Source organism: Coregonus clupeaformis, chromosome 31 (genome assembly GCF_020615455.1).
Source record: "Coregonus clupeaformis isolate EN_2021a chromosome 31, ASM2061545v1, whole genome shotgun sequence".
NCBI classification, from domain to species: Eukaryota; Metazoa; Chordata; class Actinopteri; order Salmoniformes; family Salmonidae; genus Coregonus; species Coregonus clupeaformis.
In genome coordinates, this window is record NC_059222.1 from 37,659,723 (window position 1) to 37,684,824 (window position 25,102).

Consider the following 25,102-nt stretch of genomic DNA (forward strand, 5'->3'; position numbering starts at 1 on the left):
AGGCCCCAGAGTCTGCAACACCACTAAGCAAAGGGCACCACCAAGCAAGCAGCACCATGAAGACCAAGGAGTTCTCCAAAACAGGTCAGGGACAAAGTTGTGGAGAAGTACAGATCAGTGTTGGGTTATAAAATAATATCAGAAACTTTGAACATCCCACGGAGCACCATTAAATCCATTATTAAAAAATGGAAAGATTATGGCACCACAACAAACCTGCCAAGAGAGGGCCGCCCACCAAAACTCTATTTCTGGCGCAAACCCAACACCTCTCATCACCCCGAGAACACCATCCCCATAGTGAAGCATGGTGGTGGCAGCATCATGCTGTGGGTATGTTTTTCATCGGCATTGGTCAGAATTGAAGGAATGATGGATGGCACTAAATACAGGGACATTCTTGAGGGAAACCTGTTTCAGTCTTCCAGAGATTTGAGACTGGGACGGAGGTTCACCTTCCAAATTGAAGGAGCTGGAGCAGTTTTGCCTTGAAGAATGGGCAAAAATCACAGTGGCTAGATGTGCCAAGCTTATAAAGACATACCGCAAGAGACTTGCAGCTGTAATTGCTGCAAAAGGTGGCTCTACAAAGTATTGACTGAATAGTTATGAATAGTTATGAAAAGTTATGCACGCTCAAGTTTTCTGTTTTTGTGTCTTATTTCTTGTTTGTTTCACAATAAAAAATATTTTGCATCTTCAAAGTGGTAGGCATGTTGTGTAAATCAAATGATACAAACCCCCCAAAAATCCATTTTAATTCCAGGTTGTAAGGCAACAAAATAGGAAAAATGCCAAGGGGGGTGAATACTTTCGCAAGCCACTGTATATGACTGTTTATTCAATGCTATCTATTTCAAAAGCTGACCCCTGCTTGGTTGTTATTGAGGCAAAGTGTGGGAATTTATTGACCATCGACCACAGGTTGGCTACTGCAGTGATAATGTTAATTAATCAATACAGAGTGCTATCAGTGGCACAATTAAGGCTGTATTTCATGTTCCACAAGCAAGTTGGTCCCTTGCAAGGGCAGCTCTACTATCTGTCAGTTCAAACTAGTGCATTAGTCTATATTATCCTGACAAAATTAATCCCTGGTTGTGGATCTCATTAATGTTGCACTGGGGGGGGGACATTTTGTGGTGAAAAACAAGGTAATTTATAGTGCCTTTGGTAATGAACTACAATGCACTTGCTTTTGACCTGCAGGTTATATTTGAGCTTATGATTATCAGTCATGCTAACAAATAAAATATGACAAAACTATGCCAACACATATGGTCCTGAACCCAAATGCCAACCTACAGTATTATAGTACAAACACAATGTGCATTGGACCAGAAAGTCCCCTACTGTTATACTGTTAGAGACAATAACAGTATACAGATGTCTGAGGGTGTCCAACATCAAACAAATCCAGCATCATCTGGTTACAGCCTGAGCATGTTTTAGGCACATTTGGTGTGCTCAATGAGTGTCAACAATTTGGAGAGATGGCATGTCCCATCTGCAGACTGTCTATTTATTTGTGTGAAATATGCTAGGGTAGAGAGACAAAATGGTTACACCATCTAAAGCTTATTGAACTACTGTAGCCCTTTCTGAGTCAAGCATTTTGTCAAGTGCATAGTTTTACAGAGAAATATGGTATACCAAGTCCATCTTCTTCTTAAAAAAAGGTACCTTCTTTAACCTTCCATGTCCTTCACGGATTACTAATGTGCTGAGTAATGGTGTTTCGGCATAAAGTGATACATTTTTTACTAAATGTGAACAGAAAGTAATGTCTTCTACCAGACAACAGTATGATTAGTCTTATTCACCCAATATAATGGCTGTGGTTGGTAGCGTTCATGCAAAATGTCAAATGTTTTGTGTTTCAGTTTTTATTGCTGCTTATGATTTCAGAGATATTTCGATTTTGTAATTTGATGGTAACATAGTTATCAAAATATTTTCTCAGAAACGTTGACAAAGCTTTGATGATTCTGCATTTTTTCATTCTCCATTTGTTTCCAAAAATAGTGTTTTTCTTACATATGAACAGACCCCCCATGCTTGTAGTTTCATCGTTATTTATCAATGTAGAGCTCTAGTCTAGACAATTGTGGACTGTTTATATTTCTGACATAACGGTTCTTAGAACAACAACATGGTTCTTAGAATAACACATTTTCTTAGAATAGCAACATGGTTCTTAGAATACATCAACATATATGAAATTGAGAGTAATGTTTTACAGTGGCAGGTAATAAAAAATACCCCTAACCTTTCAGCTACTCTCCTTGAAAACCATGTCTGTCTTCTTTCTATGAGTGGTTTTGGATTGACACAAATGTCTGCCTGGGAGTATTAGCAACAAGCACATTTAATTGAAATCATTGCTTGACATCTCCATGCAGAAGCACACTCTGTTTATTTACTTTAGCTAATGATTCTTGGCAATGAATGTCAGGATTTAACCTTGTTACTCTTTCATTGCAAAGCTTGAGAGGTTAAAAGGACAATAGCATAATCTCCTTTCATCAAAGATTCTACACCTCTTTGATGAGGTATAATGACTTGGTATAATCATGGTGTGTGCAAGCGTTGTTGTGTGTGCTGTATTTCTCACCTTGGGGAACAGTTCAGAATAGTGATTGCAAGTTGTCTCGCTGTTCCAGGTAAGCTTATGATTAAGGCCAATGGGTTTGGGTATCTTTTTAGTTTGGGTCCATCAGTTAACAATACAAAATGACTCCTCTTTCATGCATACTGCTTTTCAGTCATAAGCCAAGATATTGGAGGGCCCCCTCATGCTGCTCACCATATAAAACAGCGAGAGATGAGACGTGAAATGGAGAACCGAGGAAAATTGACCATACTTTTGCATATGTCAACACTTTAAAACATACCCAAATACATATATATATATATATATATATATATATATATATATATATATATATATATATATATATATATATATATATATTTAATGTTTGTGAAGAGAGGTTCTTGTGTTCAGGCCTGAGGCTTCTAATGGGTAATGGAAGGGAGTGATGTGTTGTGCTACAACAATGCTGTTTCAGTGGCATACTTGAGGACAGTAAATAGCTGTTTCACACCTTTTCTAAAGTATGAGTCATGCATAATATTCCTGAATTTACAGCATGTAAATTCTTACATTGGTCATCTAAAAGATCCATATTATATCTAATGTCTGTCTTTGATTTTGTCCTCAGGTCAAACTTGTGGTGGTGTTGTACAAGGACTAAATGGAACGATAGAGAGTCCTGGCTTTCCCCACGGCTACCCAAACTATGCCAACTGTACCTGGATCATCATCACAGGAGAACGAAACAGGATACAGTTATCATTTCACACCTTTGCTCTTGAAGAGGACTGTGACATCGTCTCTATTTATGACGGACAACCACAGCCAGGAAACCTGAAAATGAGGTAACAGACTTTTACTTGCCCATATGCATTTTTCTATGTAGGTCTACTGGGTGGTGATCTGAGAATATTTCTTAACAATGGCTTGGTTTTGCATTCATTGGATTTTAGTGCTACTGTATTGTTGTAACGTTAGTGGTCCTGTGTGGCGCTAGCAATGTCAAGGTTGTTAATATACAGTTAATATACACCCCTTGACTTTTTCCACATTTTGTGGTGTTACAGCCTGAATTTAAAATTGATTACATTTAGATTTTGTGTCACTGGTTTACACACAATACCCCATAAATGTCAAAGTGGAAGGACATTGTTTTATTTTTATTATTTTTATTAATAAAAAATGAAAAGCTGAAATGTCTTGAGTCAATAAGTATTCAACCACTTTGTTATGGCAAGCCTAAATAGGTTCAGGAGTAAAAATGTGCTTAACAAGTCACATAATAAGTTGCATGGACTCACTCTGTGTGCAATAATAGTGTTTAATATGATTTTTGAATGACTACCTCATCTCTGTACCCCACACATACAATTATCTGTAAGGTCCCTCAGTCGAGCAGTGAATTTCAGACACAGATTCAACCACAAACATCAGGGAGGTTTTCAAATGCTTCGCAAAGAAGGGCCCCTACTGGTAGATGGGTAAATGTAAAAACATTGAATATTCCTTTGAGCATGGTGAAGTTATTAATTAGGGACAGATTGACATTTACAGAATGGTTACCTGGAGGAAAATGGGGGAGGGTCACACTTTTTCAATTTCAGTCAAGGGGATGGTTTTGATTTTTTTTATATCTAGTCCAGAGGAGGGTCATGTAATTTGTAATTGACTAAATTAGTTGGTTTACAATTAGTTGCTTGTTAGGCTATATATGGATGTGTGCCCGATGCCGCCTCTCATCTCTGATTCTCAGCTGGGCGTGCAATGTCAATTGCACCTATAGGCTATTTAGTGTGGTCTCAATCAAACAATCCATAGCCTATAGGCTATAGGCTACGAAGTGCATGCTCAGAGAAGCACAGAGCAAAGTTATATTTCTAAGAAAGCTGCTGGGATGTTGTAAATGAAACTAGGCTACATTACACACTGCAATGGGTATTACAACCCTGAGCCCCGGCCTGCTCTGCACTTGCTGATCAAAAAATGGCTGTGCTGTGTAGGGCTACGGTGGCAGGTCAGGAGGAGAGTGAAATGTTTCTTTCAAAAAAAAAAAAAGGGATTATGCCTAGTCCAAAAAAAATGCACTATCTTGTGTGCGGACTAGCCTATGTTCTGTTCAGTTTGAGAAGGAGAGCGTGAAGATTAGAAGGAGGTCAAGTTTGATAGCTTCCTACTACTATAATTCATCCATTTTGAATTCAGGCTGTAGCACAACAAAAACTAAATGAGGAATAAGTCAAGTGGTGTGAATACTTTCTAAAGGCACTGTACATGCTGACATGACAGCTTATTTCAGCATATCGAATTTTGTGCTATTGCGCTACACATTGTTGTTTTGTTGTGTTGAACATTCCTGTGTACCCACTGAATAGTTATATTGGTGTTATAAAGGCATTCATTCATTCCCAATTGTACTTAAAGTACCACAGTGAGTCTTTATCTTGCTATAAAAGAGACAATCAACTCAAAACTTCTGAAACAAGTGAACATTTGTAACGACATGCAGGCTAAACGGCTTTCCTGTGGTTGCCAAGGTTGCACTTCCCAGGTTTGAAGTATGCCGATAGGTTGGTACGGAGGGCACCCTCTGGGTGTTGAAGTGAGTAATGGGGACCTACAATCAATAAAGGCAATCTCAAAATACCTGTGCTCCAAGTGAAAATGGAATGGCTTTAATTAGATGCAGAATGTTTTAAGTAACAGATGATTGACACAACTATTTGCATAAAGAGGGTGAAGATAAGCTTTTGCCGCTGAAAAGTATTTACCAAGTAAATATGTGAGTGGTAATTGAAAGTGTTGACCAACTTAGTGGCATTGTGGTTTGAGTGTTCACCCTGAGATTGGAATGTTGGGAGTTCGATTCCCCGGTCGAGTCACACCAAAGACTCTAAAAATGGGATCTGGTGCTTCTCTGCTTGGCAATCAGTATTAAGGAGATAGATTGGGGGTAAGGCCTTGTGATTGACTAGTGTCCTGTCCAGGGGGTGTAGTTGTACATCAAGCTGCCTCACACTACAGACACGGGAGATAGACTCCTGCACCTTTGAGCCATTCCAGCTTGTACAAGCCAAGGCTACTTACTTAATTAATTTAAATTGTGAGACAGCGCCCGCTCAATGTGATTACATGCATAGCACCTAGTATAATGACGCAGATGTAACATGCATTCTGCTGTTGCAAGCAGAAGTCTAGGGCGTAAAGAGAAGCCCATTAAGTTTTTATGTAGCATATACAGGGCCTTCAGAAAGTATTCATAGCCCTTGACCTATTCCACATATTATTACAGCCTGAATAAAAAATTGTTTAAATATATTTTTTCCTCACCCATCAACACACAATACCCGATAATGACAACATGAAAACATGTTTTTAGAAATTTTAGCAAATTTATTGAAAATGAAGTACAGAAATATATAATTTACATAAGTATTCACACGTCTGAGTCAATACTTTATAAAAGCACCTTTGGCAGCGATTACAGCTGTGAGTCTTTCTGGGTAAATCTCTAAGAGCTTTCCACACCTGGATTGTGCCCATTATTTTTTTTTAAATTCTTCAAGCTCTGTCAAATTGGTTGTTGACCATTGCGAGACAAACATTTTCAGGTCTTGCCATAGATTTTCAAGTACATTTAAGTCAAAACTGTAACTCGGCCACTCCGGAACATTCACTGTCTTCTTGGTAAGGAACTCCAGTGTAGATTTGGCCATGTGTTTTAGATTATTGTCCTGCTGAAAGGTGAATTCATCTCCCAGTGTCTGGTGGAAATCAGACTGAACCAGGTTTTCCTCTAGGATTTTGCCTGTGCTTAGCTCCATTACGTTTATTTTTTATCCTGAATAACTCCCCAGTCCTTAACGATTACAAACATACCCATAAAATGATGCAGCCACCACTATACTTGAAAATATGGAGAGTGGTACTCATTATTGTGTTGTATTAGATTTGCCCCAAACATACAGTGGGGAAAAAAAGTATTTAGTCAGCCACCAATTGTGCAAGTTCTCCCACTTAAAAAGATGAGAGAGGCCTGTAATTTTCATCATAGGTACACGTCAACTATGACAGACAAAATGAGAGAGAAAAAATCCAGAAAATCACATTGTAGTATTTTTAATGAATTTATTTGCAAATTATGGTGGAAAATAAGTATTAGGTCACCTACAAACAAGCAAGATTTCTGGCTCTCACAGACCTGTAACTTCTTCTTTAAGAGGCTCCTCTGTCCTCCACTCGTTACCTGTATTAATGGCACCTGTTTGAACTTGTTCCACACGGGGGGACCTAGTGAATGACCTGCAGAGAGCTGGGACCAAAGTAACAAAGCATACCATCAGTAACACACTACGCCTCCAGGGACTCAAAATCCTGCAGTGCCAGACGTGTCCCCCTGCTTAAGCCAGTACATGTCCAGGCCCGTCTGAAGTTTGCTAGAGTGCATTTGGATGATCCAGAAGAGGATTGGGAGAATGTCATATGGTCAGATGAAACCAAAATAGAACTTTTTGGTAAAAACTCAACTCGTCGTGTTTGGAGGACAAAGAATGCTGAGTTGCATCCAAATAACACCATACCTACTGTGAAGCATGGGGGTGGAAACATCATGCTTTGGGGCTGTTTTTCTGCAAAGGGACCAGGACGACTGATCCGTGTAAAGGAAAGAATGAATGGGGCCATGTATCGTGAGATTTTGAGTGAAAACCTCCTTCCATCAGCAAGGGCATTGAAGATGAAACGTGGCTGGGTCTTTCAGTATGACAATGATCCCAAACACACCGCCCGGGCAACGAAGGAGTGGCTTCGTAAGAAGCATTTCAAGGTCCTGGAGTGGCCTAGCCAGTCTCCAGATCTCAACCCCATAGAAAATCTTTGGAGGGAGTTGAAAGTCCGTGTTGCCCAGCGACAGCCCCAAAACATCATTGCTCTAGAGGAGATCTGCATGAAGGAATGGGCCAAAATACCAGCAACAGTGTGTGAAAACCTTGTAAAGACTTACAGAAAACATTTGACCTGTGTCATTGCCAACAAAGGGTATATAACAAAGTATTGAGAAACTTTTGTTATTGACCAAATACTTATTTTCCACCATAATTTGCAAATAAATTCATTAAAAATCCTACAATGTGATTTTCTGGATTTTTTTTCCTCATTTTGTCTGTCATAGTTGACGTGTACCTATGATGAAAATTACAGGCCTCTCTCATCTTTTTAAGTGGGAGAACTTGCACAATTGGTGGCTGACTAAATACTTTTTTTCCCCACTGTAACACTTTGTATTCAGGACAAAAGTGAACTTAATTGCTTTGCCAAATTTTTTGTAGTATTGCTTTAGTGCCTTGTTGCAAACAGGATGCATGTTTTGGAATATTTTTTATTCAGTACAGGCTTCCTTCTTTTCACTCTGCCAATTAGGTTAGTATTGTGGAGTAACTACAATGTTATTGATCCATCTTCAGTTTTCTCCTATCACAGCCATTAAACTCTGTAACTGTTAAAGTCACCATTGGCTTCATGGTGAAATCCCTGAGCGGTTTCCTTCCCCTCCAGCAACTGAGTAAAGAAGGATGCCTGTATCTTTGTAGTGACTGGGTGTATTGATACACCATCCAAAGTGTAATTAATAATTTCACCAAACTCAAGGGATATTCAATGTCTGCTTTTGACATTTTTACCCAACTACCAATAGATGCCCTTCTTTGCGAGGCATTGGAAAACCTCCCTGGTCTTTGTGGTTGAATCTGTGTTTGAAATTCACCGCTCGACTGAGGGACCTTACAGATAATTGTATGTGGGATACAGAGATCAGGTAGTCATTCAAAAATCTTGTTAAACACTATTATTGCACACAGAGTGAGTCCATGCAACTTATTATGTGACTTGTTAAGCAACATTTTACTCCTGAGTGTATGGGCTCCCGAGTGGCGCAGCGGTCTAAGACACTGCATCTCAGTGCTTGAGGCGTCACTACAGACCCCCTGGTTTGATTCCAGGCTGTATAACAACCGGCCGTGATTGGGCGGCGCACAATTGGCCCAGCGTCGTCCGGGTTTGGCAGGTTTAGGCCGTCATTGTAAATAAGAATTTGTTCTTAACTGACTTGCCTAGTTAAATAAAAATATTTTACTCCTGAACTTATTTAGGCCTGCCATAACAAAGGGGTTGAATACTTATTGACTCAAGATGTTTTAGCTTTTCATTTTTAATTAACTAGTAAAAAATATAATTGTACTTTGACATTATGGGGTATTGTGTGTAGGCCAGTGACCAAAAAAATCTCAATTTAATACACTTTAAATTCAGGCTGTAACACAACAAAATGTGGAAAATGTCAAGGGGTGTGAATACTGTCTGAATGCACTATAGCCCCTTATTGTAATGTCTATGAAGTCCAATGGACTGCATGGGCTGTACCAGTAGCAGAATGTGGAGTAGCTATAGTAAAACTACTACTACTATTATTATTGATATATGATGATGATGATGATGATGATGATGATTATCATTATTATAATTATTGTGTTTTGCCATTTTGTATGCTGAAAGAAAGTGGCCTAATGCAGATGCAAAAAGAACAACAACATACCAATGGATTTGAGGTCTCATTTATTCTGGTACTGAACTAGCTGCAGACAGACAGACGAAGGGATTCTGTGCAGATGCTTAATGTGGCCTGATCAGAGAGGGAACACATTTAGATAGAAATCCCTGACATATGCATATTGCCTGACAAAGAGTAACTCTTCCTAAATGGAGATGGTGACAATGGACGGGTGCTTACCTCATCACAGTATAGTGCAGTACATGCTTTCAGTTGTGCTTTAAGGATGCGTTCAGTTGTGTTTGAAGTATGCGTTCAGTTGTGCTTTAAGTATGCGTTCAGTTGTGCTTTAAGTATGCTTTCAAATGTCCTTTAAGTATGCCTTCAGTTGTGTTTTAAGTATGCGTTCAGTTGTGCTTTAGGTATGCTTTCAGTTCAGGTAGCTTAGTGGTTAAGAGCGTTGTGCCAGTAACTGAAAGATTGCTGGTTCTAATCCCTGAGCCGACTAGGTGAAAAATCTGTCGATGTGCCCTTGAGCAAGGCACTTAACCCTAATTGCTCCTGTAAGTCACTCTGGATAAGAGCGTCTGCTAAATGACTGAAATGTTTTCCATGGATTTGTGTACTTACCAAGGCTAAAGGTAGAAGCTGTTGTATTTCAGATCCAAAGGTGTAGGCCTTAGTTCTGCAGTTTCACTCCGGGGCTAATATGTAGGGCATGCAGTGTCGCTAAGAGAGACTGGTGTTAATTATAGCTCTGGATCTCTTACTGTTTCTAGAAATACTACATACTTTACTGTGCATCATATCCCTTTCGCTGTTTGTACATAAAATAAGCCATCCTTGGTTGGTTTTATGTGACTTCCATCTCATTCATTTTCTATTCACAGGCTGTTCACATAAGCTTAATGAACTTCTTATTGCCCTTTTTAAGTGCTCTGGGATACCCTGCTCGAGGGTGTTTTAAAAACCATGCTCCTTGATCCTCTTGTAACAAAAAAGAAAAGAAAAAAAGAGTTGATATAGTCATTAGGATTATGATACAAAATATCACAAAATGTAATCAAGTAATGAAGTCATCTTCACTTCGTCTATCAGCTTCCTTCACAGAATCATTATCTTTCATCCAGCCCCTCCCTCAGTTTTATAATTTTATGAACCTTAACGTGTGTGTGTGTGATATACAGTTCATATTAGCCTAATGGATGTCCTGACAAATTGCTTAATATTTGTTTCTTAATGATCTGAGACATTGAAAAGACAAAACCTGAAATGGTGTTAAGCTAATATTGATTGACTAGGTTTAGTTTTAAAATGGAAGTTAACAGATGGGTGTCATGATGTATCCACAAATCTGTAGAAAACCTGTCAATATGAACCTATAGCGGGGAGTCTGTGATACTGAACAGACGTGACTTGGTTGGCAATGCCTTAATGTAAATTCTTAAAGCATCTGTCCAATTCGATGTCTAAGCGCAACATGTCTTTAGAATCTGTGCTTGTTGGACATTTACTAGATTTCCTTGACTCTGGTTGCGCTTGGCTTAGCCATTGCTCAGAGCAAAATACATTCAGTGAAATGTTTCACAACAAATGGCTTGAAATCGCAGGCGAACTCCACCCACCCGAAAAAACCTGCTGGGTTGTAAGTCATGTGTGCTCTCTCTGGATTTGTATCCGTCATCCCTCTGCACAATCTGCCCAATGCAAAATGCAAACCAAGCTTTGTGGAAGTGTCGTACAGGAGGAGAATCAGGAAGTTAAGTTTAAACTTCAAGTGCATACAGTAGCTGTGCCCTGTAGCATTACTTGGGCTTTATTCAATCCGTATTCGCGGAAGTTCAGCTTTACGGTGCGATTGAAATTTAAAGGCAAAGTTCCCACCTTAGTGGAGACTGCATTCACGGTAAACACTGCATTATGTCGGCTCAATCTGAAATTACCTTTCATTTTCTATTGCGCAATCTGTAACGCTTCAGAGCCCTAGATCAATGAAAATGTCAGTCGGTTTCTTGGCCAGTGTTAAAATACCAGGCTAATGATGAATACACATTTAATTATACACTCATTATAATGCCAGTTTATTAGGTACACCCATCTAGTACCAGGTCGGACCCCCCTTTGCCTCCAGAACAGCCTGAATTCTTTGGGGCATGGATTGCTCAATTGATATTAAGGGACCTAACGCGTACCAGGAAAACATTCCCCACACCGTTACACCACCGCCACCAGCCTGTACTGTTGATACCAGGGAACATGGGGCCATGGATGCCATCAGCATGAGACAACAGGAATCGGGATTCGTCGGACCAGACAAAGTTTTTCCACTCACTTTGAGTGGAACCCGGTGTGGTCGTCTGCTGCAATAGCCCATCCGTGACAAGCACCGACAAGTTGTACGTTCCGAGATGCCGTTCTGCATACAACTGTTGTACTGTGCTGTTATTTGCTTGTTTGTGGCCCTCCTGTAAGCTTGCACGATTTTTGCCATTCTCCTTCGACCTCTCTCTTCAACAAGCTGTTTTCGCCCACAGGACTGCCGTTGACTGGATGTTTTTTGATTGTCGCACCATTCTCGGTAAACCGTAGACACTGTTGTGCGTTAAAAGCCAGGAGGCCAGCCGTTTCTGAGATACTTGAACCGGCGCGCCTGGCACCGACGTCAATACATTGCTCAAAGTCGCTTAGGTCACTTGTTTTGCCCATTCTTACGCTCAATCGAACAGTAACTGAATGCCTCGATGCCTTTCTGCCTGTTTTATTTAGCAAGCCACGGCCACGTGAGTCACTGGCAGCAGGTAGCCTAGCGGTTAGAGCATTTGGAGAGTAACTGAAAGATTGCTTTTTTAAATCCCCGAGCCGGCAAGGCAGTTTACCCCCAACAACAACCGCTCCCCGGGCACCGATGACGTCGATTAAGGCAGCCCCCCACACCTCTCTGATTCAGAGGGGTTGGGTTAAATGCGGAAGACATATTTCGGTTGAATGCATTCAGTTGTGCAACCGACTAGGTATCCCCTTCCCTGTCTGTAGGAGCGAACCATTTTCGTGAACAGGGTGGTGTACCTAATAACCTGGTGTACAGCGTTCAAGGTCAAGATAACAACGTTTAAAAGGACATGCAAATACATAAAGTTATGTGGAAAAGCAAGTGTTTAGAGAGAAATTAAAAAGTGTCCTGCAACACACAAGCAAAACCACTAGTGAAGTACATTAAACAGTAAGACATGCAAAAAAGAAATAAATATAGGCCTACTTTTAAGTTTAAAAAGACAAGTTTAACCAAAAGACAAATCTGAGAACGGTGAGCAAGTCTGAGTTACAGACAGAGGCAGAGAGAGCGCTCCCGACTGTTGAGGCCGCTCGAGAGAAAGTTCGATCTCCACTTCTATCAATTCTGTTCCAAAATGGTAAAGGCTCGAAGCACTCCATCTGGTTTTCACAGCTTCCTCATTCCATCTCATTTAAGTGTGTGTGAAGACATGAATAACTTCTCTCTTAATAGTCTGTTAACACACACCTCATGCTGTGTGCTGACGTGTTGATGTCATTAACGTGCTTCTACATCTGCATTGCTTGATCTTTGGGGTTTAAGGCTGGGTTTATATATAAGCACTTTGTGACATCTGCTGATGTAAAAAGGGCTTTATAAATAAATGTGATTGATTGATTGATTGATTACATCAGGGCAATAACTAGCCTAAGCAGGTCATTACACGGGCAAAGATCACTGGTTATCTGGTCTCCTCTCCAAAGATCACTGGCTATCTGGATATCTGGTCACCTCTCCAAAGATCATAGCTCACTCTGTAAAGGGGGCTTTCTTTACCCCGTCCCCCTTTTTCACCAATGGCTCTTTATCATTAAGGATTTAATAGTATGGTAATGGCATTCTGTGTTTATGCTAATTAAACACAAGGCACTACCAGAGGGTTTGGAGCGGTGCTCCAGTGACAAGCAGTATCCGTCTCTGGTGAACCTCTCCTGGGCTGAGACGGGACTCTACCTCTGTGTCTGTGGAGGGTGACAAATAGTATCCGTCTCTGGTGAGCCTCTCCTGGGCTGAGACGGGACTCTACCTCTGTGTCTGTGGAGTGAAAAACATTGCACACCATGACTGCAGTGTCAAACTTTATTACGCTGTGGGGCACGACCAATAAACGCTGCCTGCTACCGTCACAGATGCCCTTTCTGTCTCTCTCCTCAGCTCCTAAAACGTGCTGATTACCTCTAAGATGCTGGCTGTTGACTGTGACTTACTGCCACAAGGTGTCAGTGAAACCTAAATTCATGTGTTCTTATGATAATGGCATGCATCCTACATATTTTTACAGAATACCCTACATTCAGCAAGGAAAATAGAGCAGGCAAAGATAACCAGTTACTTGAACAAATCCAGCACAGGGGGATAGGGACTCAAGCTAGCTGAACTAAGTAAGCATGGGGAGGATGTGGAGGAAGTGGCTTTGCCCGGTTGGTCGTATTGTTGCGCTTAGATAATTCTATAAGCTGCTTTATACATGTCTCAGAATGGTATCAAAAGTTGAAGGCACATTTTTTTAAAATATAAAGATAACAAATAGTGCCACACTAGCAACACACAGCTGTACAGTACTGCAGGCCCACAACAAACCCAGTATGGAGCTGTATTGAGGACTATGAATAAACACAACAGTCTTGGGAAAGTATAGATAAACACCACTTCACTAAAGAAGAAGACTTCTTCACATTCATTGGAAGAGAGAAGTAGCACTTTGCAGTTCTGGGAGTAGCTAAAGGGCACTGAAACGGTCATCCAAAAGAGAACATGCTGACCACAGACTGGCCTTTCCGACTGATAGGAGGCATTATGCTGCACAGATTTCCTTCACATGTAGCACCTGTTATTATGTATATGCTGTCCATTGAGAATGACACTTCCCCTAACCTCTGAATAACATTCTGCTAGCTGAACATTCTGCAGACTGAATATGGATGCAGGTTGAAAGGGAGTTATCCTGTGTATTGTAAAAAGATGGAAGCCTACAGATGTACGATCTTAATTTGATCACCCTGTTGCAGGATAACTTTCTTGCAATGCAGGAAGTGTAAAACTTGTGGTGTATTTGAGGTTTAGAAAAGCTTCTGAAGTTTGTAATTTCCACTTTGAAATTAGACTTCCCTTAAGAAAAATTTATCAACCCCAACAAAAATGTCCATTAATTAGAATCCACATAATAATTCACATTTCCTGTTGCTGCAGGATTATTTTCCTGCTGTAGCAAACTGGTTCAAATTAATATCCAACATCTGTACTGTGTATTGTAGTGAAGAATTACATGTCATAATGTCTCATATGGCAGTCATGCATATCAAAGCAAAAAAAATGAACATGAACAATTGTTATTGCAATACACTTGAATGACCTCTCTAGTTTGTTACAGTTGCACAATAGTTTTCAAACCATGTCATGTTTATTATTTTTGAAAGACAAATGGTTTCTACTTTACAGTAAGTGTACCTAGCTATACACCTATATATTTACATGGTATTTACATAGGCTGTCAAATCCTCAAAAGGTTCTACAGCTGCACCATCGAGAGCATCCTGACTGGTTGCATCACTGCCTGGTATGGCAACTGCTCGGCCTCCGACCGCAAGGCACTACAGAGGGTAGTGCGTACGGCCCAGTACATCACTGGGGCCAAGCTTCCTGCCATCCAGGACCTCTATACCAGGCAGTGTCAGAGGAAGACCCCAAAAATTGTTAAAGACTCCAGCCACCCTAGTCATAGACTGTTCTCTCTGCTACCGCACGGCAAGCGGTACCGGAGCGCCAAGTCTAGGTCCAAGAGGCTTCTAAACAGCTTCTAACCCCAAGCCATAAGACTCCTGAACATCTAATCAAATGGCTACACCCACCCCCCACTCCCCTCTTTTACGCTACTGCTACTCTCTGTTTATTATCTATGCATAGTCACTTTAATAACTCTACCTACATGTACATATTTCCTCAATTACCTTGACTAACCGGTGCCCCTGCACATTGACTCTGTACTGGTACCCCCTGTATATAGCCTCGCTATTGTTATTCTTACTGCTGCTCTTTCATTATTTGTTACTTTTATTTCGTATTATTTTATATTGTATTTTTTTGTGTAATTACAGTGTAACTAATTAATTACTATGTAATAACAGTGTAGGTACCCTCTGTGGTCACTGAAGATCCCATGGCACTTATAGTAAGAGTAGGGGTGTTAACCCCGGTGTCCTGGCTAAATTCCCAATACGGCCCTCATACCATAACGGCCACCTATGACCTTGTGTTTTATGTCTGCCAACTACATGGGAGAGAAAAGTTACAGAGCACTCCTTTCAATCTGAAAGGAATATTAAAGGAATGCGCTAGATCCCTGTCAGTGCACCATCATCTTTTCTATACAAGGAAAGCGACATGATGTTCCATATTTCCCTTCTTCTGTTTTACATCTTGGCGTCTGAGTGAACAGAAACCATGTTTGGCTGAATCTAATAATGCACTGGCACAGGAGTAATTACTACTAAGTGTTAGTGATTTCTAGGGTGAGAAATAGCCTCTTTGGCACCTGAAGACAGGCAATCACCGCAGTACTGGATGGAATGAGAACATCAGAACACAACATGACAGTACTGGATGGAATGAGAACATCAGAACACAACATGACAGTACTGGATGGAATGAGAACATCAGAACACAACATGACAGTCCTGGATGGAATGAGAACATCAGAACACAACATGATGTGGACCTAGAGAACACCATGTTCTGACTTACCTATTTACTTGAAATGTAAATGTATGTTACTCTTGGAAACAAGAAAATCCAGAAAATGGAAGGAGGTAAAGAAAGAGCTTTTCACTTCCCTTTACCCTTTAAGGCTGCAACAGAAGCTGTGGGGGGGAGCAGCACTGTATGTCTACAGTAAAGATTTAAGTAGCTATTTGTACTCTGAGTTGGCCCAATAGCATGTCATCACCTTCGCAGCAGGATGCACAGTTGTTTTATTGCACAGAGGGCTTGTATTGCCCATCGCTTTTCTCTCTCCTTGTAATCTTGATTCAAAAGTGCTCAGAGTTTGCCACTAGGCTAAAGTGTCTCCAAATTGCTTGCCTCGTCACTGCTGACTTTGCGAGTGAATAAATGAATTCTCCAACACTGGATAAAACACTTGTAAGCTTGTGACAGTGTTTTAATTGCTTCTGCCACACTAATGTATACATACAATGGAAGAACAAAAATGCAAATGCCAAATACAGTTACAATGTATGACTACCGCGCATGGCCATACACTATCCTAGCCATTTACTTCACAACATATATTATGTCGATTTTTTAAAAATGTGTAAGCCCTTTTCATCTGCATGTTGTCGGTCAGGAGGTTGAAACCCACGCTGTTGGAATGTCACTGATATCATTACGGTACTCTGTCGGAGACATTCTAAAAACATAATTACATGTTTGCAACACTGTTGACTCACATGAGCAGGCTGTATGGCATGAAGACAGGAATAATGCTTTAACATAATGCTCCCCAGCGGTTCTGTTGTGACATACAATGTTGATTAATTATAAGGACGTTATAAAAGGCAGGTTGGATTAGATTTCCATGGTTCTTTATCCAATGAGAAATCGACTCCTGTGGTTATCACTTTAGGTTACATGGAATGTGTGTATGGCGTATAGTAGATTGATTTAACACTTCTCTGATCCTCTGAGGCAATCAAGTTAAGTTGTTTACATTCTTCTCTAGAATATGCCTCATTACCAAACAAGAAAAGAGCAACTGAAGGGCCAGTGGATTAGGCATTCTGTTTGGAAATGGGAGATCGTGACATGCCTTTTCTCTGTGGGGTCTGCAAAAGGTGTGTTGATGAGGCTTTCATTTCACTGTTGTTTTACACAGTGTTTATATGTACTTAGAGGTAATGAACTCCACTACTGGCAGTGGTTAGAGACAAAAAATCATAATCTTTCGCTCTATAGTGAGGTAATGTTGCTAGTATCACTACTTCATTACAAGAGCAAGCTTGGAAAGCTCTGGGATCTATAAAGAAGATCATCCTTGAAACAAATAAAGCAGCTACTCATAGTTGGATATTAACCCATTTCCAAACCGTGTTGTATTCAGTAGCATGCTTTGTAAGACTAATAAATAATTCCCTTAATGAAGTCTCAAAGATAATAAAAAAGGCTGGGGAAAAGGTATCCACCATCTCAACCTCCTCATCCCACAAAGGAAAGTCAAAATCTCAGTGTTTTCCATTTTTCTTTTTTGCACAGTAGTCTCGGTTCAGTTACATCCCACTGTGCCTTGTCTACTGCAGTTCTCTATCAACTCTGATTCGTCTTCCTTTGTTTGCTCCAACCACACCACCTACAGTAAGGCCTATATAACCCTGTCATTACACCGTCACAACTCACAGGCCCAGAGCAGAGCTTCACTTTCATCCTAGAAACTGGTACCAACGTTGGCTGTTAAGTGAGAAGCAGCCTTCATCACAGATAGCGAGTGACGTGTGAGGTTGCTGTCATGTTTTTGCTAATTTTTTTTTCTCTTCTACAGAATTATTATAATGTGAGGATAGGAGCGCTGCTGCAGGCGCCCTTCCAGAGGAAGAGTAATTGCTCTAGGGTCTGTGATAAAGAACAGAAAGAGGATGAACCCAGTTCTGCTTGTGATAAAGAATGTCAGAGGAGGCCTGAAGGAGTATCATGAAGGCTGCATGATTGTGTTATGAATATGAAAAAAAAAAGGTTTAAAAAAAAGACATTAATGCTGATGCTCAATCGTAAACCGGGAGATGACTTGGTGCCATTGCTTAACATAATATTTGCATAACAATGCTTATCCTACTTCTAAGTATTGGTCTTTCTTTAAGCAACTCTTTGTATGCATGTGTCAGTCAGAAATCACTCCATCGTCTACAGTTAGTTCAAAATGCTGCGGCTCGGCTTTTGACAGGCGCCAGAAAATGTAACCGTATCACACCTATTTTACACTGGCTACCAGTCACTTTTAGAATACATTTTAAAATGGTATTAATGGTGTTTAAGGCTTGGTTTAGCCCCATCCTATATCTCTGATCTATTATCTCCCTATGAGTCAGGACGCAGCCTGAGATCTTCTGGCAGGGCACTGATGACCATTCCAAAGTCTAGGTTGAAAACTGAAGGAGACAGGGTATTTGGCATTAGGGCCCCTAGACTTTGGAACGGTCTGCCAGAGGAGATCAGGCTTGCAGATTCAGTGCCTCTTCTAAAAAAAAAAAAAATGCTGATGACACACTTTTATAAAAATGCTTTTAATGTATGATTTCAATGCATGATTTTGATTGGCTATCTTTTTTCATTCTCCTTCCTCCTGTCTATGTTTCTTTGTTAGTACTTTTATTTTATGATGTGAAACACTTTGTTACTTGTATTGAAAAGTGCTACACAAATAAAGTTTATCATTATTATTATTTCTCCTCTGGGGGTGCTCTAATGTGAGTAATGAAATACAAAGCAACTTAACAGGCTACTGGGCTTGGACCAGACATGTCTGTGTTTTATAGCCATTCCAGCAGCCATTTAGAAAAGTGCCTTCAGAAAGTATTCATACCTCTTGAATTATTTCACATTTTGTTGTGTTACAGCCTGAATTTATTCAGCGATGTACACACAATACCCCATAATGACAAAGTGAGCACATGTTTTTAGAGTTTTTTTCTAATTTTTTGAAAATGGAATACAGAAATATCTCATTTACATAAGTATTCACACCCCTTTGCTATGACACTCCAAATTGAGCTCAGGTGTATCCAATTTTCTTTGATCATCCTTGAGATGTTTCTATAACTTAATTGGAGTCCATATGTGGCCAATTCAATTGTTTGGACATGATTTAGAAAGAAACACACCTGTCTATATAATGTCACACAGTTGACAGTGCATGTCAGAGCAGAAACTATAGCATGAAGTCCAAGGAACTGTCCGTAGATCGCCGAGATAGAATTGTGATGAGGCATATATCTGGGGAAGGGTATAAAACAATTTCTAGAGTTTTTAAAGTTTCCAAGAGCCCAGTGGTCTCCATCATTGAGAAATTGAAAAAATATGGGACTACCCAACTCTGCCTAGAGCTGGCCGTCCGACCAAACTGAGCAACCGGGCAAGAAGGATCTTGGTCAGGGAGGTGACCAAGAACCCAATGACCACTGACAGAACTACAGAGTTCCTTGGCTGAGATGGGAGAACCTGCCAGAAGGACAAGACTCTACAGCACTTCAGCAATCTGGGCTTTATGGGAGAGTGGCCAGATGGAAGCCACTCCTGAGAAAAATGCACATGACAGCACGCCTAGAGCTTGCAAAAAGGCATGTGAAAGACTCTAAGAACATAAGGCAAAAGATTTTGTGTGAGGAGACAAAAAGGTAACTCTTTGGCCTGAATGCAAAGCGCTATATCTGGAGAAAACCAGGCACAGCTCATCACCCGTCTAACACCATCCCTACCGCGAAGCATGGTGGTGGCAGCATCATGCTATGGGGATGCTTTTCAGCGGCAGGTACTGGGAGAGAGAACAATGAATGGAGCCAGATACAGGCAAATCCTTGATGAGACCAGCTTCAGAGTGCAAACGACCTTAGACTGGGGCAAAGATTTACATTCCAACAGGACAATGACCCCAAACATACAGCCAAAGCAATGGTGGAATGGCTTCAGTACAAGAATGTGAAAGTCCTTGAGAGGCCCAGAAAAAGCCCAGACTTGAATCCCATTGACAATCTGTGGAAAGACTTGAAGATTGCTGTTCACCGCCGCTCCCCATCTAACTTAACAGAGCTTAAGAAAATCTGCAAGGAAGAATGGGAGAAAATCCCCAAATCCAGATGTGCAAAGTTGATACAGACATACCCAAGACGACACAAAGCTGTAATCACCGCCAAAGGTGCTTCTACAAAGTACTGACTCAGGTGTGTGAATTCTTATGTAAATTAGATTTCTGTATTTCATTTTCAATACATTTGCTAACATTTCTAAAAACACGTTTTCACTTTGTTATTATCGGGTATTGTGCATACATAGATGGGTTAGAAATTTTTTTTTTTAATCAATTTTAAATTCAGGCTGTAACACAACAAAATGTGGAAAAAGTCAAGTGGTGTGAATACTTTCTGAAGGCACTGTAATCATGCAATGAGAAAGTTAATCATAGTCTTCTTATATTGGTATGGAGCTACAGTTATGAAGATACCACATAAACTAGTGGGCAGTACAGAGGATATAGACATACACTGTGGGTTTTTCATTCTGACTCGAGGCTGAAACAGATAGGCTTCGTTATGCTAACAGAAGTGTTTATGTATGGTGGTCATAGCCATCTATAATAAACACAAGTGTTATATGAACAGTTTGATTTGGGAACTGCAATCGGCATGTCATATTACACTGGCCTCTCATAATGACCTCCTATAATGCATATCTGATTCTACACAGATCATCTCACTTCTAGCAAGTTTTCCTTATGAGTAAAAGTTGTCTCTCCATGAATACAGTTCACCTGGTGTGTCATGTACAATCTCCCAATTAAGTACAATTTATAGCTGAACGCTTGACGTCATAGTGCTGCCATCCTGGACTCTTATGAAAAACAATCCAATTCATTTCCGCCATAAGAGGTGAACATTGAGTAACAATTTCAATATGAATTTTCTTGGCACCATTTCAAGGATCACAATCTATCAGATAAGGTTAATAACAGTGTATGTTAACACTTAAGTCACACATTTTATTCTCTATGGGAAAATGCACTCTATTCTAGAGAACCCATTGACATCTTCCCTGATGACAGACTGGCAATGAATTTCTTCCCCTTAATACAGTGGGGGGAAAAAGTATTTAGTCAGCCACCAATTGTGCAAGTTCTCCCACTTAAAAAGATGAGAGAGGCCTCTAACAGACAAAATGAGAGAAAGAAAATCCAGAAAATCACATTGTAGGATTTTTAATGAATTTATTTGCAAATTATGGTGGAAAATAAGTATTTGGTCACCTACAAACAAGCAAGATTTCTGGCTCTCACAGACCTGTAACTTCTTCTTTAAGAGGCTCCTCTGTCCTCCACTCGTTACCTGTATTAATGGCACCTGTTTTAACTTGTTATCAGTATAAAAGACACCTGTCCACAACCTCAAACAGTCACACTCCAAACTCCACTATGGCCAAGACCAAAGAGCTGTCAAAGGACACCAGAAACAAAATTGTAGACCTGCACCAGGCTGGAAAGACTGAATTTGTAATAGGTAAGCAGCTTGGTTTGAAGAAATCAACTGTGGGAGCAATTATTAGGAAATGGAAGACATACAAGACCACTGATAATCTCCCTCGATCTGGGGCTCCACGCAAGATCTCACCCCGTGGGGTCAAAATGATCACAAGAACGGTGAGCAAAAATCCCAGAACCACACGGGGGGACCTAGTGAATGACCTGCAGAGAGCTGGGACCAAAGTAACAAAGCCTACCATCAGTAACACACTACACCGCCAGAGACTCAAATCCTGCAGTGCCAGACGTGTCCCCCTGCTTAAGCCAGTACATGTCCAGGCCCGTCTGAAGTTTGCTAGAGTGCATTTGAATGATCCAGAAGAGGATTGGGAGAATGTCATATGGTCAGATGAAACCAAAATAGAACCTTTTGGTAAAAACTCAACTCGTCGTGTTTGGAGGACAAAGAATGCTGAGTTGCATCCAAAGAACACCATACCTACTGTGAAGCATGGGGGTGGAAACATCATGCTTTGGGGCTGTTTTTCTGCAAAGGGACCAGGACGACTGATCCGTGTAAAGGAAAGAATGAATGGGGCCATGTATCGTGAGATTTTGAGTGAAAACCTCCTTCCATCAGCAAGGGCATTGAAGATGAAACGTGGCTGGGTCTTTCAGCATGACAATGATCCCAAACACACCGCCCGGGCAATGAAGGAGTGGCTTCGTAAGAAGCATTTCAAGGTCCTGGATTGGCCTAGCCAGTCTCCAGATCTCAACCCCATAGAAAATATTTGGAGGGAGTTGAAAGTCTGTGTTGCCCAGCGACAGCCCCAAAACATCACTGCTCTAAAACATCACTGCTCTAGAGGAGATCTGCATGGAGGAATGTGCCAAAATACCAGCAACAGTGTGTGAAAACCTTGTGAAGACTTACAGAAAACACTTGACCTGTGTCATTGCCAACAAAGGGTATATAACAAAGTATTGAGAAACTTTTGTTATTGACCAAATACTTATTTTCCACCATAATTTGCAAATAAATAAATTAAAAATCCTACAATGTGATTTTCTGGATTTTTTCCCCTAATTTTGTCTGTCATAGTTGACGTGTACCTATGATGAAAATTACAGGCCTCTCTCATCTTTTTAAGTGGGAGAACTTGCACAATTGGTGGCTGACTAAATACTTTTTTCCCCCACTGTATACACAATATTATTGTTCACTGCAAATGGAAATAGTATTCAGATAATTCATGTATATCTATTTTTTATCGAACGTCTGCAATACATCACCCCTCATATATGTTGCTATTCCACTGAGATAGAACATACTGTAGCACAATATGATTAAAAGGATGGTGAGAGACTGAGGGCAGGGAGTAAGAGACCGAAATGGTGGAGAGAGAGGGAGAGGAAGGGTGGGAGGGAGAGAGATAGAGCATCAGGGGAAAGAACAGCAGTCTAACTTCTTTGAAGAGAGAAACGAAACCAATGTTCACTGTTGTATAACTTTTGAAAACCCCAGGGCCAGGCAAGAAATTGAACAGTGTAAAAAATAATTAGAACACCAGGTGTGGGATGAGGTGACCAATGAGATGGAGGCAGAGATTGTTGACAAAGCAGTCCAACCATCTTCTCCTCACACTGTGTTGAAAGTCAATTTAGAGTTTCCTCGGCCACTTCTCTTTGTCTCTCAGGCACAGGCACGTCACCATGCGACAGAAAAGGGTTGAGAGAAGATTCTGATTCCAACCACTGTGTCACGCCCTGGCTCTGGGGACTCTCGTATGTTGAGCCAGGGTGTTTATTTCTAGGTTTTGTATATCTATGTTAGCCAGGGTGGCTCCCAATCAGAGACGGCTGTAGCTTGTTGTCTCTGATTGGGAGCCATACTTAGGTAGCCGTTTGGCATTCATTTGGTGTGGTTTCTTGTTCCGTATTGGTTTGTGTATGTAACCAAGGATGTCACGTTATCGTTTTGTTAGTGTAATCATTAATAAATATAAATATGTTCGCATTCCACGCTGCGCCTTGGTCCTCCTCCTTCAGCGATCGTGACACACTGCTGTATAAGCGTGTCTTGATTCACGCGCCCTTGACATAATACATACTGAAAAATAGTGGTATATTATGTGGAATATACATTTTTATACTCCATTCTGTAGCTCAATAAAGAAGTTCTGGTTCTGTATATTGTAGGATCCGTCTGTGATTTTCTACCATTTTACTGGCCACAATGGCAAGACGGTGGAGGAATATTTCTGGTGGAGCAATCTAATCCTTCACCGTTAATGCTGAAGGTGGCAGTTCCCACAGGATTTTTTGGTTATTTCAGGCAGTTTTCCGAGGCATATTTCCATGGCATTCAGAGACAGAGACAAAAATTCACTCCCCATTTTTCAGTGCTGGGAGGCATCACTGCAGAGATTTTCAGCAGGTGAACAAACAATCATGTTTTAGGATGTTCAATAGAATATTTTAAATAATGGTTCAGCCTAACCCAGTTCTATCCTCAACTGGTTGCATGCAGAGAATCTAGTGTGGCGAATTATTCCGTGCTGATTTAATGCTGACTTATTCAGTTAACATCAGGACACAAGCGCTGTAATTTTATGCAATGTATTACAAGGTTACATACATAACATATAAACCAACTATTAGTTGTGCAGATGCTTGAAAATAATCCACAATTAAATGTGTTGGTACAGTCTAACAACCCTGAGGTGATATAGAATACAGCACTGAAAATAGCAGGCTGTTACCCTTTTGTTCACTTTATAAACACTACTTGATATGGAAGTAAACATGGTAAAGAATGACAAAACTGGTCTGCAGAAATGAAAATGCAAAGTATTTGCTCATCTGCTGTTAATGTGTATGGTTAGGCTATTGTTTAATAAGATATGTAGTCACACACACACCTCTTTGTATATATTTTTGAAGAACCCTTGCATTTGTATTTCTCCCCTCACAGTGATCTCAGCTGGATGCCTTGATTCTTAATTACATTCTCACATTCAAAAAACAATCCATCTGATATGCAAGATGATTCCTTTGGAGTGGAACCCCCATTGCTATAAGCCTCTTCAAATTGTCCCAGTGGATGTCATTTTGTTGCCTGATATCATTATCTGTGTGATGCATTAATTTTGTCAATATTGATGCTCATATTTTGGTCAACATCAGACTATCCAGTCACATTTTTGCATCGTCTGTGTATTGCTTGGTTATGCCTTTTCTGTATGATCACATACTATCTTTTCAGAGACAGTATTGTATGATAAATGACAGATGGATTCATCTTTATACTTTTTGGACCTTCCAGGTTGCAGTCTATGTACGATATCCTCTGAGTGACCTAAGACATCTCCTTGAGAGGAATATTTCTCAGAAACCTCATGTGGACTGCCATGCCTTTCTAATCACTGGGGCAACCATCCGTTTCAGAAGATTTTTCTGTGTCATCATGGCAATGTCCATGAAGGCCCCTCATCCTTTATCATGTGATCAAGCCCATTCAGAATGACAAGACAACAGTACTTTGAAGCAGATAGGACAGAAAACCCAAAGTTTCTGCTCTAAACAATCAGCGGTATTGAAGCAGTATACTGGAGCCCCAGGTTTATCTGGATTGCAGGTGGTGATTAAAGCTGTAAAAAGTGAAGCCTCTAACAATGTTCAGCTTCAGGTTTGCCC

The 25,102-nt window shown here is 40.5% G+C and overlaps 1 protein-coding gene across 1 annotated transcript in view; it reads left to right on the plus strand.

Moving 5' to 3' along the window:
* LOC121548096 (CUB and sushi domain-containing protein 1-like) overlaps positions 1-25,102 on the plus strand; it is a 442,651-nt gene that overhangs the window by 105,280 nt on the left and 312,269 nt on the right. The window contains exon 2 of the mRNA XM_045209890.1: positions 3,225-3,441. Coding sequence (XP_045065825.1) covers positions 3,225-3,441 — 217 coding nt within the window. The remainder of the gene's footprint in view (positions 1-3,224; positions 3,442-25,102) is intronic.